General features: G+C 46.6%; 1 protein-coding gene across 10 annotated transcripts in view; it reads right to left on the reverse strand.

Moving 5' to 3' along the window:
- Positions 1–20,482, reverse strand: part of trpm3 (transient receptor potential cation channel, subfamily M, member 3) — a 262,662-nt gene that overhangs the window by 53,546 nt on the left and 188,634 nt on the right. For 9 of the 10 annotated variants that reach the window (XM_080188382.1, XM_080188380.1, XM_080188381.1 and 6 more), the window contains exons 9-12: positions 14,609–14,681; positions 7,869–7,969; positions 3,406–3,540; positions 1,158–1,208 (exon numbers count right to left, since the gene is read on the reverse strand). In XM_080188382.1, coding sequence (XP_080044508.1) covers positions 1,158–1,208; positions 3,406–3,540; positions 7,869–7,969; positions 14,609–14,681 — 360 coding nt within the window. Of the gene's footprint in view, positions 1–1,140; positions 1,209–3,405; positions 3,541–7,868; positions 7,970–14,608; positions 14,682–20,482 lie in introns of all 10 variants that reach the window. The other variant, XM_080188389.1, reaches the window with a different exon arrangement.

The raw sequence follows: 20,482 nt of genomic DNA on the forward strand, positions 1-20,482 counted from the left end.
GGGGGGTCAGGTGTTGAGTCACTCGCTGCAGGATTCCCAGCCTCTGACCTGTTCTAGTGGCCACAGTGTTTATAAGGCTGATCCAGATCAGTTTTTGGTCAGGTGCAGCCATCAGGATGTTGCTAGTGGGGGATTCAGTGATGGGAACGCCATTGAAAGTCAAGGGGTGATGGTTAGACCCTCTTTCGTTGGAGATGGTCATTGTCACAGTGGGGGTCTAACCAGGGCTCTGTACAGATGTGACATGACTTCCATTCCAATATAGAAAGCATTTCATAAGATCATAAGAAATGGGAGCAAATATAGGCCATTCAGCCCATCGAGCCTGATACTGATTCTCAGAAACTCGACACAATTTTAGCACCTGTTACATTTGTTCAACATAAGAAATAGCCCAGGTCTGTCACAATCGTAGAATCCTTACAGTGCATTCAGCCCATTGAGTCTGCAGTGACCACAATCCTACCCCAGGCCCTATCCCCATAATCCTATGCATTTACCATAGCTAATCCCCCTGACATTAAGGGGAAATTTAGCATGGCCAATCTGCCTAACTCGCACATCTTTGAACAGTGGGAGGAAACCAGAGCACCCGGAGGAATCCCACACAGACCTGGGGAGAACGTACAAACTCCACACATACAGTGACCCGAGCCGGGAATCGAATCTGGGCCCCTGGTGCTGTGAGGCCCACTGTGCCACTGTGCCACCCATTGTGCCACTGTGCCGCCCATGTATTAGCCATCCAGCCTGTTCCACTATCGTTCAATTAGATAATGGTTGGTTTGTGTCCAGCTGCGTTTGTTTGCCTTTGTTCCATTTTGCTCGATACCCTTTGCCACTAAACAGGCCACAGAATAGCCGGTATCGGAGCTGGCTGTGTCAGATTTTGAGTTTGTGATTTAAGAGGTATTGTGGAATCAGGCACGGAGGGATGTTCACTTTGCTACGACAGTGTGAGGGCTGGCGACTGATAACACTGGATGACAGTGTGAACAAGAGCCTGCCGTCTCCATCACCGACCACCCTGAGCGTCCGACCCTCAATGCTGCTTCTCCCAGAGACACAATCGAGCAAACTGACACAATGTGTGAATGGTATATGACTTTTTTAACGTGACAGAATGATTTTCTGACCTACCTTATGCCACAGCCTACCTTTTTAACGTCCCTCACCAGCTGGTACAACGTGTTGGGTGGACCATGTCTCTGAAACAGAACAGAGACAGCGGTGAAGACACTCGAGTTTGTAAAGGGTGTCACTCAGCAAGGCTGGCTTCCCTGTCAAACCGCAGAGATATCCCACGTGCCTCACACAATATAAAGTTATTCGCCGGAACACAAGACCTTTGAGTGAGGCCTCCTGCAGGATTGCCCTGTGAAGTTGGCCAACAGAGGTGATGGAACGGGATGAGGCAGCCCAACCCCCCCAGGAAGCCTGGACAGCGACCTTCAATGAGACAACTAGCAATCGATGTGTAGCAGTGTCTGCTGCAGCTCTGTGAGTAAATGGGTTCAAATCCCACTCCGGACACTCTGTCCCAGGCTGACACTCCCAATGCAATACTGAGGGCGTGCTGTACCGTTAGAGGTGCCGTCTTGTGGAAGAGACTGAGGCCCCATTCCTCTCTTGGGTGGAAGTAAAAGATTCCCTTGGTGCTATTTTGAAGAGGAGCAGAGACCTCCTGAAGTCCTGGTTCATATTTATCCCACAATCAATATCAAACAGTAAAATGGATTATCTGGGCATTATCACATTGTTCTTTGTTGGATCTTGCTGTGCACAAATTGGCTGCAGTGTTTCCTATATCACAACAATGACCACACTTCAAAAAGTACATTTTTTAAAATTCATTTATGGGACATGGGCGTCGCTGGCTGGCCAGCATTTATTGCCCATCCTTAGTTGCCCTTGAGAAGGTGGTGGTGAGCTGCCTTCTTGAATTGCTGCAGTCCCTATAACTGTGGGTTGACCCACAGTGCCGTTAGGGAGGGAATTCCAGAATTTTGACCCAGTGACTGCGAAGGAACGGCGATATATTTCCAAGTCAGGATAGTGAGTGACTTGGAGGGTGACTTGCAGATGGTGGTTTTCCCATGTATCTGCTGCCTTTGTCCTTCAACATGGAAGTGCTTGTGGGTTTGGAAGGTGCTGTCTAAGGATCTTTGGTGAATTGTTGCAGTGCATCTTGTAGATGCTACACACTGCTGCTACTGAGTGCTGGTGGTGGAGGGAGTGGATGTTTGTAGATGTGGTGCCAATCTAGTGGGCTGCTTTGTCCTGGATGGTGTTGAGCTTCTTGAGTGTTGTTGGAGCTACACCCATCCAGGCAAGTGGGAGTATTCCCTCACACTCCTGACTTGTACCTTGTAGATGGTGGATAGGCTTTGGGGAGTCAGGAGGTGAGTTACTTGCCGCAGTATTCCTAGTCTCTGAACTGCTTTTGTTGCCACTGTGTTAATGTGGTGAGTCTAGTTGAGTTTCTGATCAAGGGTAACCCTAAGGGTGTTGACAGTGGGGGATTCAGTGATGGTTACACCAAGGGGTGGTGGTTAGAGTGTCTCTTATTGGTGATGGTCATTGCCTGGCATTTGTGTGGCACAAATGTTACTTGCCACTTGTCAGCCCAAGTCTGGATTTTGTCCTGATCTTGTTGCATTTGAAGATGGACTGCTTCAGTATCTGAGGAGTTGCGAATGGTGTTGAACATTGTGCAATCATCGACAAACATCCCCACTTCTGACCTTATGATGGAGGGAAGGTCATTGATGAAGCAACTGAAGATTCTTGGGCCGAGGACACTACCCTGACGGACTCCTGTAGCAATGTCCTTGAGCTGAGATGACTGATCCACCACAACCACAATCACCTTCCAACGTACCGGGTATGACTCCAACCAGCAGAGAGTTTGCCCCCTGATACCCATTGATTCAAATTTCGCCAGGGCTCCTTGTTGCCACAATCGGTTGAATGCGGCCTTGATGTCAACGGCTGTCACTCTCACCTCACCTCTGGAATTCAGCTCTTATGTCCATGTTTGAACCAAGGCTGTAATGAGGTCAGGGGGTGAGTGACCCTGGCAAAACCCAAATTGGGCATCACTAGCAGGTTACTGCTGAGCAGGTTTGCACTATCAATAGCAGCTTGATAGCACTGTTGATGATCCCTAGCCCCTGACCTGCTCTGGTAGCCACTGTGTTAATATGGTAAGTCCAGTTGCATTTCTGGTCAATGGTAACCCCATCTTTAATAGTATTAACACTTATTGAGATGTATATAATGCTCTTTAGGATGCTGCTGAGCTTGTGGAAGGGGCTACGTGAATGCAAACCTTTCGTTAGTGTAGACTATTAATTGTTATAAACTGGATTGGGGAAACGCGGTTGGTCTGAAGGAATTACTCACAGTGTTGTAGAGTTCCTCGAGCCTGGAGATGGTGAGGAAGCGATGCATGCTCACCCCATTCTCAATCAGCAACTTTACAAAGTCCACCCGGTCCAGAACCAGCGCGTCGAGCATGGCCTGTTCCAGAGAGCCCACCTAAAGAGCAAACAGCAATCAGAACCAATCACACTCACCAGGTCCGCAAAGGAACCCCTTCCAGCTTTAACCAACCTATCGCACCGAGAGATAGTGAGCAGCGCAACCCCGAACATTTTGGGGGTCTTAGTTTTGCAAAGTGGCACCTGTAATACAGGTATACCAGCTAGAAGGATCACAGTAGGTTTTAATGTGACGCTGGGCACTATATTCTGCTGCCTGGGCATGCCTCTCTTTCCCTGGGATGGAGGAGGGGGATACACTCATCCTGACACCACCCCCCCAGTGGGGTCAGGGGGGGAGGATGGGGTCCCCACCCTCTCAGAGCTGTTGTGAGCCTTGCTGTCGTGACAATGCCAAGGTTTCAGCATTCCATCGGGGGAATCAGGTGACCGAACAGCCCTTCAATAGTACTAACATTTATTGAGATGTATTAAAGTGAGGTTCGTTACTCACTGGTGAGGGGGTGGGGGAAATGCAAGCTTATATATACATTTACTAGTGTCACAATTGGGCTTACACTGACACTGCATGGGTGACACAGTGGCACAGTGGGTAGCACTGCTGTCTCACAGCGCCAGGGGCCCGGGTTTGATTCCTGGCTTGAGTGAAACTTGCACATTCTCCCCATGTCTGTGTGGGTTTCCTCTGGGTGCTCTGGTTAGTTTTCCAGTTAGGTAGATTGACCACAATAAATTAGGGTCGGGGATTACTAGCTAAGGTAAATGCATGGGGTTATGGGGATGGGGCCTGGGTGGGATTGTGGTCAGTGCAGACCCGATGGGCCGAATGGCCTCCTTCTGCACTGTAGGGAGTCTATGATTGTGACAGACTTGAGCTAATATTTGTGTGCTAAAATTGTCAAGTTTCTGAGAATCAGAATCCGCCTGCAGAGGGCAGTGTCTCCTCAGATACAACCAAATCATTTTCAAAATTGCAGTGACGGAGAGAGGAGTAAATAAGGGAAAATTTTTTCCTCTGACAGAAGCGTCCAGAGGATCAGAAATTTAGGCTAAATACATGAAAAGGAAAGAATTGTTGACTGTGGGGGAAGAGCGGGTGGGATGGGCAGGTTAATTCCATAGTTCGTTCAGAAGAGCTGACACAGGGTGGCACTTGCGGGTTAGCACTGCTGCTACACAGCGCCAGGGACCCGGGTTCAATTCCCGGCTTGGGTCACTGTCTGTGCGCAGTCTGCACGTTCTCCCCGTGTCTGTGTGGGTTTCCCCCGGGTTGCTCCAGTTTCCTCCCACAGACCGAAAGATGCGCTGATTCAGTGCATTGGCCGTGCTAAATTCTCCCTCAGTGTGCCCGAACAGGCACCAGAGTGTGGGCGACCAGGGGATGTTCACAGTAACTTCATTGCAGTGTTAACGTAAGCCTACTTGTGATGCTAATAAATAAACTTTAAACAGGCAAGACGGGCTGAATGGCCTCCATGAGCGCTTTAACTTGCTGTGATTCCAGGCTTGAAGCGAGATTTGATATTACTGGATGTTAAGTAGGTTAAAAAAAAGCCTTCAAAAGGTTCAACGTACAACCAGGGAAATATCACACAGATTTTCTTTCTGGAATAAAAAGAGCTGTCCCTTAAACACCCGAAATGTACTCTGACATCGAAGCAACTGAATCGGAATAAAGTTCAATGAGATGATTCTATTGGATCAAAGTCGCAGGGAGAGTGAGATGGTTCATTTGGACAGGAGTATTAGAATCGCCAGCTCTGGTTGGATGGAGGTCTGGGTGTCCCATCACATGACTGCCCCCCACGCTCCTGTCATTGGTCACCCACCACCTCCAATTGCATGGCACCCTGTCTTCTCACAGCCAATAGGCTAGTTGGTGACTCGTTCTTCAATGCCAATCAAATGGCCTTTTCCTCAATCGTTAACACATTTTATCAAGTTGATCAGTCAAAAGGAAGAAAGAAGACTCAGTTTTCTTCAGTCTGGATGTCTTGTCTTGGAGATCAGCTGCTATTCCCAGAGCATCTAGGGCAATCCTGGTAAACTACATTCTGCACTCTCTCGTATTGACTCTAACACTACATTCTGCACTCTCTCCTTTCCTTCTCTATGAACGGTATGCTTCGTCTGTATAGCGTGCAAGAAACAATACTTTTCACTGTATCCCAATACATGTGACAATAATAAATCAAATTAAATCAAACAAAAAGTTTGGTAACCCCAGTAGAACTGGTCCTGTATAATGATCACTGATCTCAAATTCCGTTTCTCCTGAAGGCATTCCAAGGAATCCTAGAACGGTTGCAGCGCATAAAATTGTCATTCAGCCAGTTGAGTCTGTGCTAGCCCTCCAAAGGTGCTAGTTAGCTAGACCCACTGCATTTTCCCCATAATTTTGTAATTTTCTCCCCCTTTCTGATAATTATCCAATTTCATCTTTAGTAAGTCACAATTGAATCTGTTTCCACCACACTCTCAGGCAGTGAATTCCAGTTGCTAACTGCTCATAGGTTAAAAAAGTTAACCCTCACATCGCCTCTGGTTCTTTTGCCAATCAACTTAAGCCCTCCATTTAGCCAAACCCCTCATGATTTTGAATGCCCGTGATCTAATGTCCTCTCAATCTCCTTTCCTCAAAGGAAAACAGACCAATCTATCCTCTGAAGGAAATCTCTCATTTCTGAACCCTCTCCAATGCTCTCGCTGAAATATAGCGGTTAGAATCAGACACAATATTATCCCATTGAAGTAAAGCTAGTGTTTCTAAAGGTTCATCATCACTTCCTTCTTTTTTGTACAATGCCCTATTGTTAAGGCCCAGTATCCTTTGTCATTTATTAAATAATTTCTCAACGTGCCCTGCTGACCTCAATGCTCTAGACCAAGATATGAATGAAGTTCTCTGTAACCATGAAATCAGTAAGCCCTCCCTCTTTGACGTCCCTGACCCCTTCACAACTTGCCAATATTGCCCAAGGCATCATCTTCCATTCCTCCTCTCTGTTGTCCAGATCCTTGTCCTTTGAGTTGTATAGAACTTGAGTATTGCTGAAAACATGGTTCACTCACATTTGTTTGAAGCTTTGTACGCAGGCAAAAGGAACATGTCCAGGCATTGCATCTTTTGCCTCCTGGTGAATTCTCCTTAACAATGCCTTGACCAATCAGAGTTAATCTGCTAACCAACCAATACTATTTTCTCATGCAGTATAAATTGTTGCTCCCTTTGAAATTTGGCATTCTTGTCCAGATGAGTACAAGATGAGAAGCTTCAACAATACATCTCTATTTTGAGATCTTTTATGTATCTTTTGATTTTATGAGTCATCTTGTATGTATCCACCCATACTTGCCCAAATACAGACAGCAAGGGTCACACAACAGTCCCCTGGGCATTCTCAGCCCCTCTCCTCTTCCATGTATTTAGATATTTCTGCAAACACGTATAGTAAAATAGATTGGTGTTTAATATACACATTCAAAGTAAGCCTGTCCCTTTCCCAGATTAAAATTGCAGTTTAACCCTCTGTCACTTCTGCCCACCCCACTCATACCTCCATTGCCAACTGGCACCAAGTGTCTGACCAGTCAGAAATCCTTTCAGCGGAAAACTGAAGCAATCATTTTTGGTAAACCGTGTGTCCTTGACATTGGTTCCACCCCGGTGAACACTTGATTAAGTTGAAACACAATCTCATTGTCGCGTTAAATCCGGAGCTGAATTCCACACTCTGTCACCTCTCCGCAGTATTGCCGACTGCTTCCCCTTTAACCATGCTCTCGCCACCTTCATAGTCGCGGGCTCTGAGCTGCTCCATGCCGGTCAGTCGGTTGCCTCATTGTTTTCAAAGCTCTTGCGCTCTGCAATGTATCTTCAGAACATCAAAAGATGTGACACCGTTCGGGAACCCCAAGCAGCAGCTTCTGAATCACTGAAATATTCACTCCAGCTGTTTGCAGCGGAATAATCTCCAGTTCCTCTCTTTAGTTGCACTCGAGTTATAGTTAAGCCCACACACAAGCAGGATAAAAAGTTGCTTCATCACTCACACTGACCCGCAGTATTCCTAGAATATGTGTGAATGTGGTATTCCGTACAGATTTGAGTGTTGCGCACAGTATAGATTTAATTCTAGAGTGCCTGGAAAACTTGCAACTGACAACGTATAAAAAGACTCAAAGAGAAAATTGGAACATGTGCATTATTCAATAACTAATAAAGAGGTGTAAACATCTGACTTGTGAAAAAAGGATGCTGAAAACATGCATTATTTCATAATTAATAACACAAATACAATATACTACTTGCGACAGGTCTTGTGTTTAGAAAATAAAAGAGGCAACGATCATCTTTTCCTGTACCGGCCACTGTTGTCCATAGATAAAGATTTGACTCCGAGCTATGTCCACTCTGTTCCACGCCAAAGCTAAACTAAGCTGGTCCGGTGCTGAGGCATTGGCTCCTGTTTATGAAGAGAAAGGGAGATTTTAAAATAAAGGGTTGTCATTAGTTCCACATAAACGCGGCAAACTTCCTCAGCGCTTCCTTCGACCAGCTGCCATTTTTAAAAATTTATTCATGGGACATGGGTGTCGCTGGCTGGGCCAACATTTATTGCCCATCCCTAGTTGCCCTTGGAGGACAGTTGAGAATCAACCACATTGCTGTAGGCCAGACCAGGTAAGGATGGCAGATTTCCTTCCCTAAAGGACATTTGTGAACCAGATGGGTTTTTCTGACAATCGACAATCACGTCTCGGGCATCAGTAGATTCTTAATTCCAGATATTTTTATTGAAATCAAATATCACCATCTGCCATGGTGGGATTCCAACTTGTAGAAAAAGGATGTTGAGAATATGCATTATTTCATATATAGTAATGCGGAACTTAGCTAAGTTTCTGGATTAATAGTCTATTGATAACACCACACTCTGGCGCCTGTTCGGGTACACTGAGGGAAAATTTAGCATGGCCAATGCACCCCAAACCAGCACATCTTTGGAGGAGGAAATCGGAGCTACTGGAGGAAACCCACGCAGACACGGGGAGAATGTGCAAACTCCACACAGTGGGGTGACCCAAGCCTGGAATCAAACCCAGGTCCCTGGAGCTGTGAGGCAGCAGTGCTAACCACTGTGCCATCCCCAGATAGAGGTGGAGGAGGACAGAGATCTTGGAGGGTTGAGATTTGAACACAATTAAAATTGAGGCGTTACCGGACCCGGAGCAAAGGTAGGTCAGTCGATGCATGGGTAATGGGAGAATGGGACTAGCTGGGGGTCGGGTTATGGATTCGCAAAGGCAGGGGACTCTAAAATTTGATGGCATAGGTTTAAGATGAGAGGGGAGAGGTACAAAAGAGTCCAAAGGGGTAATTTTTTCACACAGAGGGTGGTGAGTGTCAGGAACGAGCTGCTAGAGGCAGTAGTAGAGGCAGGTACAATTTTGTCTCTTAAAAAGCATTTAGACCGTTACGTAAATAAGATGGGTATAGAGGGATATGGGCCAAAGTGAGGAATTGGGACTAGCCTATGAATTAAAAAAAAAGGGCGGCATGGACAAGTTGGGCTGAAGGGCCAACCTCTGTGACTCTATGAGTCTATAAGGTGTCCAGATGGTTCTTTAATCCACAGCACGCTGACACGCAGAGCTGGGACTGCCATAGTTGGCAACCAACGTGGAAGCTCTACCCCATTATCTGCAACAAAAGTTAACAGAGTTATTGGCTCAGAAATTAGGAGGGGGAAGGGGGGATATCCTCGAAATGTGGCAATACTTGCAGAGAAATGTCCTGCGTCAGAGATTGTGAATGAAGATCATGAACAATCCCAGTGAAACATGATTCACTCATTAAATGTTTTTGACATTTCAGTCCAGTGTCAAAAATGGACGTATTTCAATTTTTGTTTCATTCCTCTTTGGCTTATCCCTGTGTGTGTAACTTTACAGTGTAATTATGACTGAGGACAGTAATCGGGTGAAACACCTTTAATAGCCCCGTTCTCTGTGCATCACTGTCAAAGGATAGCTATTCACTGTCGCCTGCTGGCTCCTAATTTTGCGCTGTAAACACGCACAGCAAATTTATTTAGACTTCCTTGCGTTTTAATTCCCCGGAGGCTTATTTACCAAGCTGACAAATCGGTTAACAGTTCTGTGGATAAACTGCTTCCTCTGAAGTCAGCAATTACCACAGTGTAAATAAGACACAGGATGACACGCAGTGATTAGCATGTCTTTTGAAATCACCTGGTGCAGTTTTAAATTTAATAACGGCGCTCGCTGGGAACAGTGAGCTCAGCTTTCACAAGAGCTGCTCTAAGCTGTGGCCAGGGAAAGATTGCTTCCCCTCCCGCCCCCTCGCCTGTCTTCTTTATATTGGGTGGAGATATTGTGTCGCGGGGAACAATTTCGGGTGGTCCTCCCTTCACAATGTGTCAGGTGCTTTGGGTATGTGAATCTGGGCCCTAGTTTTAGAATTCAAATAACAAGAGAGAGCACAGGAATGAGGCAGAGCATCTGGTGAACTGGTGCGGCAACAATAATCTTTACCACAATGTCAACAAAACGAACTAAATTATCATAGACTTCAGGAAAAGTAAAGGAGAACATGCCCCTGTCTACATCAACGGGGACGAAGTAGAAAGGGTCGAGAGCTTCAAGTTTTTTGGTGTCCAGATCACCAACAACCTGTCCTGGTCCCCCTCTGCCAACACTATAGTTAGGAAAGCCCCGCCGATGCCTCTACTTTCTCAGGAGACTAAGGAAATTCAGCATGTCCGCTACGGCTTTCAACAACTTTTACAGATGCACCATAGAAAGCATTTTTTCTGGTTGTATCACAGCTTGGTATGGGCTCCTGCTCTGCCCAAGACTGCAAGGAACTACAAAAGGTCGTGAATGTACCCCAATCCATCACACAAACCAGCCTCCCATCCATTGACTCTGTCTACACTTCCCGCTGTCTCGGCAAAGCAGCCAACATAATTAAGTACCCCACGCACCCCAGACATTCTCTCTTCCATCTTCTTCCATCGGGAAAAAGATACAGAAGTCTGAGGTCACGTACCAACCAACTCAAGAACAGCTTCTTCCCTGCTGCTGTCAGACTTTTGAATGGACCTACCTCGCATTAAGTTGATCTTTTCCTACACCCTAACTATGGCTGTAATATTAAATTCTGCACTCTCTCATTTCCTTCTCTATGAATGGTATGCTTTGTATAGTGTGCAAGAAATAATACCTTTCACTGTATGCTAATACCTGTGACAACAATAAATCAAATCAAATCAAAATCACAAAATTAATTCAACTGGTAAACATCCTGTTTTGATTTGATTTGATTTATTATTGTCACATGTATTAGTATACAGTGAAAAGTATTGTTTCTTGTGCGCTGTACAGACAAAGCATACTGTTCATTGAGAAGGAAAGGAGAGAGTGCAGAGTGTAGTGTTCCAGTCATAGCCAGGGTGTGGAGAAAGATCAACTTAATGTGAGGTAGGTCCATTGAAAAGTCTGACAGCAGCAGGGAAGAAGCTGTTCTTGAGTCGGTTGGTACGTGACCTCAGACTTCTGTATCTTTCTCTTGATGGAAGAAGGTGGAAGAGAGAATGTCCGAGGTGCGTGGGGTCCTTGATTATGCTGTTTTCTGATTATGTTGTTGTAGCTTTTCATACACTCTAGTATTTCACACACCCAAGGTCTTTGATTTCATTTTAATTTGATTTATTATTGTCATACGTACAAGTGTACAGTGAAAAGTATTGTTTTTGGCGCGCTGTACAGAAAAAGCATTGCATTCACAGAGAAGGAAAGGAGAGAGTGCAGAATATAATGTAACAGTCATAGTTAGGGTGTAGAGAAAGATCAACTTAGTGTGAGGTAGGTCTATTCAAAAGTCTGATAGCAGCAGGGAAGAAGCTGTTCTTGAGTTGTTTGGTACATGACCTCAGACTTTGTTATCTTTTTCCTGATGGAAGAAGGTGAAAGAGAGTATGTCCAGGATGTGTGGGGTCCTTGCTTGTGCTGGCTGCTTTTCCATGGCAGTGGGAAGTATAGGCAGAGTCAATGGGTGGGAGGCTGGTTTGCATGATGGACTGGGCTTCATTCACGGCTCTTTGTAGTGCCTTGCGGTCTTGGACAGAGCAGGAGCCCATACCAAGCTGTGATACAACCAGAAAGAATGCTTTCTATGGTGTATCTGTAAAAGTTGATGAGCGTCGTAGCTGATATGCCAAATTTCCTTCGTCTTCTGAGGAATTAGAGGCGTTGGTGTGAGGAGCCTTCGCAATACAATGGAAGGTCATCGAGATCCATTTCATATTCATGTAACACCTATTGAGGTTCAATGTCTCTATTGTCTGAAGAGAAAGTTGAGTATTCTAAAATGTTATAACCAATTCTGTTGATGATCCATCCTTAACGCAGGGATCTGTGATTCCCACAAGTGGCTGTGATTGTCCATATTTTAATTAGATATATGCTTGAGTTTCAGGACTGTCTGGAGCTGAATGCTGCCAGGTCACATGATATTCTTCAGCCATCTTAAACAGATTTTGGTGTCCACTTTTAGAAATAAAGATATAAATGTGATAGGATACGTACAGTGCAGAAGGAGGCCATTTGACCCATCGACCACAATCCCTCCCAGGCCCTATTCCCATAGCCCCTCACACAAGGATCAATTTTAGCATGGCCAATCAACCTAACCCGCACATCTTTGGACTGTGGGAGGAACTCGAGGAAACCCATGCAGGCACGGGGAGAAAGTGCAAACCCTCCACAGACAGTGACCCAAAGCCTGTAGTGCTGTGAGGCAGCAGTGCTAACCACTGTGACACTGTGCCACCACAAGCACATTCCCCAAGTGAGAATCGAACCTGGGCCACGGTGGTGAAAGCGCTGAATCCTAACCACTAGACCACCAGGCAGTACATGCCTGGTTGTGATGCTGTGATACGTTTATGCCCTTTAACACCTTTAAACTCTCGTACGGAACATGTAAAAAATTTTATTGGCGGGTGTTTAATGTTTGAACAGCACTGCATGATTCCAATCTCAACCAGTTGACTATCTCCAATCAACGGCTGGGATTCTCTAGTCTTGAGGGTGGAGCCGAGCCCTCAGTATGACAATTAGCTTAGCAAGCAGGCTCTCGATCCATCAGCATCAGAGGCGTTGACTGCGGATATGATTGAGGCTAAAAGCGACAAACTAGGCTTTTTGACACATTGAATTTCAGTGCTCATATTGCAGAGTGCCGATAAGGAACTCGACGAGGCGAAGGAAAGAATCGCCAGGGAGAATTTGGCGCCGTGCCAAATCTTCATTCACGGCCCCGGGGCTGGAGAATCCCAGCCGCGAGTGAGGTCGGGGAATTCTGGCCAGAGTCTGGGATGTGCGTGCAGGAACTGTGGAACATCTCAGCTATTCCAAAGCCACATCCTTACGCAGAAATCCTGCTGAGCATTAACACAACATGCAGCATTCAGCGACCAGGCTCATAGCATTTGATTAAATGTTTGATTTAACGTTCTACAGGCAATAGGAAAGTGAATGCGGATGAAAGGTTCATTTACTGCATCGAATTGATTATATTTTTAGCAAGAACACTCCTTTTGATGGCAGTGTTTGAAATAATGAAAGAAGGCGAGCGTTTGACAACAGCTGTGAAAATGACGGAGTGACTACAGGATGAAAGAAGTGACTCGTGACAAATATCAATAGAATAATTTTCTCACTTTTACTCTCTGGCACGGGAGATTAAACATTAGGGAACCACTCAGCAATAACAACAACTTACATTTATATTGCACCTTTAATGTAGTAAGATGTCCCTAGGTGCTTCACAGATGTGACCCACAAACAAGTTTTGACTCCAAGCCACGTAAGGAGATATTAGGACTGGCGGCCAAAAACAGGTAAATTTTAAAAAGGTAGGCGAGGAGAGGGGAAGATTCCAGAGGTGGATGAGTCATGCACTTTGGTTGGAAAAATGGGAAGATGACTTGTTATCCAAATGAGGAAAGACTTCGAGGTACTCTGGTGCAGAGGGATCTGGGTGTCCTTGTTCATGAATCACAGAAAACTAGCATGCAGGTACAGCAGATAATAAAGAAAGTGAATGGAATGTTGGCATTTATAGCTAAAGGAATAGGATATATTTTTTAAATTTATTTTTATTTATTTATTAGTCACAAGTAGGCTTATGTTAACACTGCAATGTGAAAATCTGAAAATCCCCTAGTCTCCACACTCCAGCGCTTGTTCGGATACACTGAGGGAAAATTTAGCATGGCCAATGCACCTTAACCAGCACGTCTTTGGATAAAGGTAAGGAAGTATTGTTGCAGCTGTACAAGGCATTGGTGAGGCCTCATCTGGAGTATTGTGCACAGTTTTGGTCCCCCTATTTGAGGAAAGATGTAGGAGGCGGCTCAGAAGAGGTTCACTAGATCGATTCCAGAGGTGAGGGGTTTGTTGTATGAGGAGAGATTGAACAGTTTAGGCCAATACTCTCTGGAATTTAGAAGAATGAGGGGAGATCAAATTGAGGATGATAAAAGGTTTGGATAAAGTAGGTGTGGATGGATGCTTCCTCTTGTGGGACATTCTAGGACAAGCGGTCATAGTCTTAGGATAAGGGGCAGCAAATTTAAAACTGAGTCGAAGGGAAACTACTTCCCCGAATGGATTGTGAATCTGTGGAATTCGCAACCCCAAAGTTTGGATGCTGGGACAGTGAGTAAGTTTAAGGAGGAGTTAGTCAGGTCTTTAATTGGTAATGGGGAGAAGGATTATGGGGAGAAGGCAGGAAAATAGGGATGAAGAGCGTATCAGCCATGATCGAATGGCGGAGCGGATTCGATGGGCTGAATGGCCTAATTCTGCTCCTATATCTTATGAGCTTATGAACTTTGAAGCTTATGTACAGAAACTTGTCAGTGGGGCAGTGACGATAATGAGGGATACACGTGAGACTTGGAGGGTGCGCTGAGGTGTGAGCTGGTTACGGGGCCAGGGAAGGTCACGGTGATTGGAAACTGGAAGTGCATCACTGGCAAATCTAGTCAAACGAGTGGAGGAAGCTGTGTTACCTTTCAGCAGCGCTGTTAGAATGGCGAGGTCAATATCCTGATGTCCCTCTGATCCCATCCTGAAGACCGTAATCTGAAAAAAAATGATAGAAGAGTAAAGCGTAAGTGTCGGCACTAACCTTGATGGGTCAAAACTCTGGGTTTTCAAGGGTGGGGTCTATGGGGGGAGTGGGGGGGGGTGTATTCACAGAACTAGGCATGAACTAATAGCATCAGTGATAATCTGACTCAACCCATCTTGCACGCCACACATCAGTGCGACACGATCGAGGACCGGAAGGTTAGATCCTCTACCCATTTACACAAAGGTTGCCAAGGGTTGGGCGGATTCCTGGAGGTTTCATTACATGACCTCCTGCCTCCAAATGCCCTGACCCTACACTCCCACCGTTAGTTGCCCCCAGTTCTTGTAGTATCCTATCATCCCATAGCTAATTGGTAAATATGAGGTGGAGATGCTGGTGTTGGACTGGGGTGGGCACAGTCAGAAGTCTCACAACATCAGGTTAAAGTCCAACAATTTGAATCACGAGCTTTCGGAGACTCACCCTGATGAAGGAGCAGCTCTCCGAAAGCTTGTGATACCAAATAAACCTGTTGGACTTTAACCTGGTGTTGTGAGACTTCTAATCGGAAAGCAAACAGACTCTCTGTTGTCTGATTGGTCCAAAGATATGCAGGTCAGGTGGATTGGCCAAGGTAAATGTATGGGGTTACATGGATAGAGTGGGGAGGGGGGACATCGCGGGGGGGGGCGGCGCTATAGGCTTGGGTAAGACACTCTTTCAGAGAGTCAGTGAAGGTCCGATGGGCCAAATGGCCTCCTTCTGCAATGTAGGGGTTCCATGGTGGATTCACAACTGTTAATCAAACAGTCTGTTTTCCCCCATATCCAACTTCTTTATGGCTAATGAACAAAGGCATTGGAAGGAGATACCTTTTAAAATAATTTTTCTCTTGGGATGTTTACTCCTGCAGTGGCCTTGAGATTAATTTTCAATTCTGGAGACTCCCGTGTGACCCTGGAGGGTTGGCAACCCCGGTTTACACATTGATACCAAAATCCCATTGGCTACATCTACAGGTCAGAAGCTTGTCCCCTGTTCATCTCTGGAACCATCATTATCCATGCTACAGTGCAGGTGGAGGCCATTCAGTCCATCAAGTCTGCACAAACTCTTGGACAGAGCATCTCAATCAGGCCGCATCACTGTACGGGGCAATTTCGCATAACCAATCCATATCTTTTGGCGTGTGGAGGAAACTGGAGCACCCAGAGGAAGCTCACACAGTGCAGACACGGAGAGAACATGCAAAATCCATACAGACAGTCGCTCAAGGGTGGAATTGAACCTGGGTTCTCGGTGCTGTGAGACAGCAATGCTAACCTCTGTGTCACCCCAGGGTCTCAGGGTTGCGGTAGGGATGGGGGTGAATTAGGGGGCGAGGGTAGGGGGGGTGAGAGAGGTGGTGGAAGTAGGGGTGAGGGTGTGGGTGCTAGTATGGGTGGGGGTGGAGATGGTGGGGGTGGAGATGAGGTTGGGGATAAGGGGATGTTGGGGGTGTTGGGGTCAGGGTTGCGGTGACGGAGGGGGGGTAGGTTAGGGAGTGAGGCTAGGAAAGTGTGGGTGAAAGACATGGTGGGATGGAGGGTGACAGGTGTAGGGTGGGGGTGAGCGTGGGACTGTGCGGTTGGTGGGAGTGGGGCAGTTTGGGGGAATTTTTGGAGAGAAGATGCGAGCCAGGACACTGGGAGAGCTCCCCTTTCCTCAGACAGCTGCCCCCGTTAATCCCATTGCCCAAGGAGCCAATTCAATGGTGTCTTTCACTGAGGGCAAGTGGCCCAAGAACTAAAATGGAAAAACAAGTGCAGGGCAATGGGAATGGAGCAGAGGGTGGGACTAAATTGGACAGCTGTTTCAAAGAGCTTGCACAGGCTTGATGGGCCAAATGGCCTCCTTCAGTACAGTAACACTTGATGGAATTACTCCCAAATATTGCCTCTCTCTGAAGCTTATTGGAGGTTGTGAAAAATAAGACCTGACCTTCCTGAATCGTTCAACCGCTGGGGACAGTTTTAGATTGAAGACGTTTTTAATCACCTACCCTCTAAATGCAATGCGCACTGCAACCTCCTGCCTTCTGAGGCTCCATCCTTTATGGTGATGGGAGCTGGAGGCCCAATCCTCTTTGTGCCAAAGATGAATCCATGCTCGGCAGCTAACAAACATTTCACGGGTGTAAATCCGCGATGGGAATGTGTCTCCCTTCAGTTAAATAGACTCGTCGCAGGATTTAATCTACTCAGAGAGAATACTTCATGATTTTGAAGCCCTGGTCTTTGATAGAAATGGCAAGATGAATCATAGAGCTTTGAAGGTGACTTGGGAAATGCCAGGTGGTTAAATAACATGAAGTGCAAATGCCAGCAGTGACTCCGCTTTCATTATCAGTACTAATTAGTGCCACTCAATACTTTCAAGTAACTTTAATAAGTCTCTGCGTTAATTGAAGATGTGGTGATAATCGGATATGGGGGAACCGGGGGAGTTGCAACTAAGATTTACAGGAATGTTTGGCAGGGTGGAAAGGTTATGTCTATCAGGTCATCAGGATTTTCCCTAGCAACGAGGCGGTGGCACAGTGGTTCGCACTGCTGCCTCCCAGTGCCAGGGACCCGGGTTCAATTCCAGCCTCAGGTCACTGTCTGCGTGGAGTTTGCACATTCTCCCAGTGTCTGTGCGGGTTTCCTCCAAGGATTTGTGGGTTAGGGGGTTGATTGGCCATTCTAAGTTGCCCCTTAGTGTCGGGGGGATTAGCAGGGTAAGTGTGTGGGTTACAGGGATCAGGCCTGGGTGGGGTTGTCATCAGTACAGGTTTGGTAGGCCGAATGGCCTCCTACTGCACGGTATGGATTCTGTGGGCCCGGTTTTACCATCAAGTTTTCGGGTGTGAAAAGTTAGGCATGAGGTGAGTAGCGCGATCCGTGCTCATCTCCTCGCCCCTTCCCCCTTTACCAATCGCCGAAAATGGTCGCTGCCTGGACCGCCGGCACAAAACCAATTTAAATCCATTTGCCCAAGCTTACCGGCACTTCCCCCTTTACCACCGCGTTCACCCGTCCAGATTGGGCGCGAAGCAGACACGCTCGGCAAAGATCTGTTTCAGGCGCTCCAGCTTCTGAAGGGGTAAATTCAGAGCTTCCAGCGGCTCTCTGACTCGGATCGGTGGTGGGGAGGAGGGGGAGGGGGGGAGGAGGGTCAGATGATTCCCTGGTGGTGGGGGTGGGGGTGGGGGGGGGGGAGAAGTGGAAAGCAGGGGAGGTGGGGGAGGCACGGGAGGTTTGCGTGCGATCAGCGGGGAGGAAAGGGGCAGGGGGCCATGATCAATCTGGGTGGCGGGGGATGGGGGGGCATAGTAATGTTGTGGGGGTGCGGCAATGTCTGTGGGGGTCAGGGGGGGAGGCATTGTCCGGCCTGGGAGCGACGTGACAGGGGAGCGGTTTTCAATTTTCTTTTACTGCGCATGCGTAGTTGGGAGCCCCGATGGGAGCTGCAGGATTTTGGGTGCGTTAAGCCCCGCCCACAGTCAAACTGACGACTGGGTCTGGCGTGGGACCTTCCCCCCACCTTGGTTGGGGCTCCGTGCCGAAGCACGATGCATCCCATTGTAAACCTGTCTCTGGAGCTGGGGACTGGGATCGATTTCTCAGCCAGAATTCTCCGACCTCGCCCGTGGCTGGGATTCTCCAGTTCCGCTGCAGTGAATGGAGTTTTGGCTGAGCGCCAAATTCTCTGTTCCCGCTGCCAGCGTGAGCAGGGTGTGCGAGGCCGGAGAATTCCGCCTCTCGCTGGAAGAGCTGGTCCAGAATTGATTGGCTGACTTGTCTCCTTCTCTGTACAATTCTGTGATTCTATCAAAGCAACATCAACATCCAGCCTCCAAACGCTGGCTCTATTCTCTCCCCACAGACGCTGCCAGACCTACTGAGATTTTCCAGCATTTTGTTTTAGTTTCAGATTCCAGCATCTGCAGCATTTTGATTTTAGCTATCGTTTTTAATATTTGTGTGTTAGTGGGCCCTTGTTGAACTGTAAAAATGTGTAATCTCTATATTTATCCAATCCTAACCCTTCATACTCGTGTAGGATCTATCAGGTGACCCTACACCAGCTCAGCTCCTGTGAGAAGCCCTACCTTGTTGAAGATTCTCTGCATTATTCTGTAATGCCTGCAAAATGCTTTGGGATGTTTGACCTTAAAAGTGCTATATAAATGTGACTAAGTGTTGTTGTTGTATAACCGTACCTCTGGTAAGATCCCAGTGAATTTAAAACTGGGAGTTTTACATGCCTTTTACATTCTTCCTAAAATATAACACTATACAAATTTACAAAAGCCATTTTCTGGGTGCGATATGAAAGCGAGGTCCTTTCTTCTCTCTCTCTTGCTTGTAGAAAGATCCCATGACAGCGTTGTGAAGGAAAACAGGTGGACTCTCCCTCCCAATATTTATCCCTCAACCAAAGTCTTGAAGAACAGGTTATCTGGTCATTATTACGTTGCGGCACGGTGGTGCAGTGGTTAGCACTGCTGCCTCACAGCGCCAAGGACCCGGGTTCGATTCTGGCCTTGGGTCACTGTATGTGTGGAGTCTGCACATTCTCCCAATGTCTCCATGAGTTTTCTCTGGGTGCTCCAGTTTCCTCCCACAGTCCAAAGATGTGTGGGTTAGGTTGACGGGCTATGATGAATTGCCCCTTAGTGTCAGGAGGATTAGCAAGGCAAATGCATGAGATTATGGGAACAGGGCCTGGGTAGGATTGTGGTCAGCACAGACTTGATGGTCCGAATGCTCTCCTTCTGCACAGCAGGGATTCTAATCTGTGATATTTGTGGGAGCTTGCTGTGTACAAAACCAGCCGCCACATTTCCTCTGTTACAGCACTGCGACCCTTATGAAATATTTCACCGTCTGCAAAACACTTTGGGTCATCCAGGAGTTGGGAAAGGCACTATAGCAATGCATTCCTTCCTCTAACATTTTGTATAAGCTGAACTTAGTGAAGGAAAAAGTGATGAGTTAAGATTATATGAAAAAAATTGCGAGCTCTGTTGTCTGAAAGGATCTGGATGGGTTAATAATCCTGTCACTAACATGAAGATCCAAATTCGAATCATGTTCCAGAAGAGAATTTCCAATTCATTCCCTCGGTGTGGAGAGCATTGTAAATTCAGGCCCAGTGAATGGGTCCCATATGATTGTCAGTTCGTGTAAGTTGCGAGCAAGCCAAGGACATGAATGATTTAAATCAAATTTTGTTATTATCATGAATCTGCTGTTGGCTTCTTAATAAACTTTCACTGAACACATCGCGATCACAAACCTTCAGTGTGCATAATTTATCAGTGCATCAACTCTGTAAAGTGCATTGGTACTTTAGCTGATTCCCAGTGCTTCTCGACGATAATAGACATTCTGAAGTGATTTCAAGCCCATTCTCTCTTCCCGGAGTTTAATGGTGGTTAAAATATGCCGGCGGTTTGCTTTTATTCTGTGGAACACCACGAGAATCCGGCCCCGGAATCATTCCCGCTTCACCATTATTCCTTCTCCAAGTATTAGCATCTTTTACAGTGCAGAAAGAGGCCATTCAGTCCGTCATGCCTACTTTAGTTCAGGTTATTATTGTCACAAGTAGCCTTTCGTTAACACTGCAATGAAGTTACTGTGGAAATCCCCTAGTCGCCATACACTGTTCGGATACACTGAGGAAGAATGTAACACGGCCAATGCAGCTAACCAGTCTTTCGGACTGTGGCAGGAAACCGGAGCATCCGGAGGACACCCACACAGAAACAGGGGGAGAACGT

This window comes from Carcharhinus amblyrhynchos, chromosome 5 (genome assembly GCF_965287045.1).
Source record: "Carcharhinus amblyrhynchos chromosome 5, sCarAmb.v2.hapA, whole genome shotgun sequence".
NCBI lineage: Eukaryota > Metazoa > Chordata > Chondrichthyes > Carcharhiniformes > Carcharhinidae > Carcharhinus > Carcharhinus amblyrhynchos.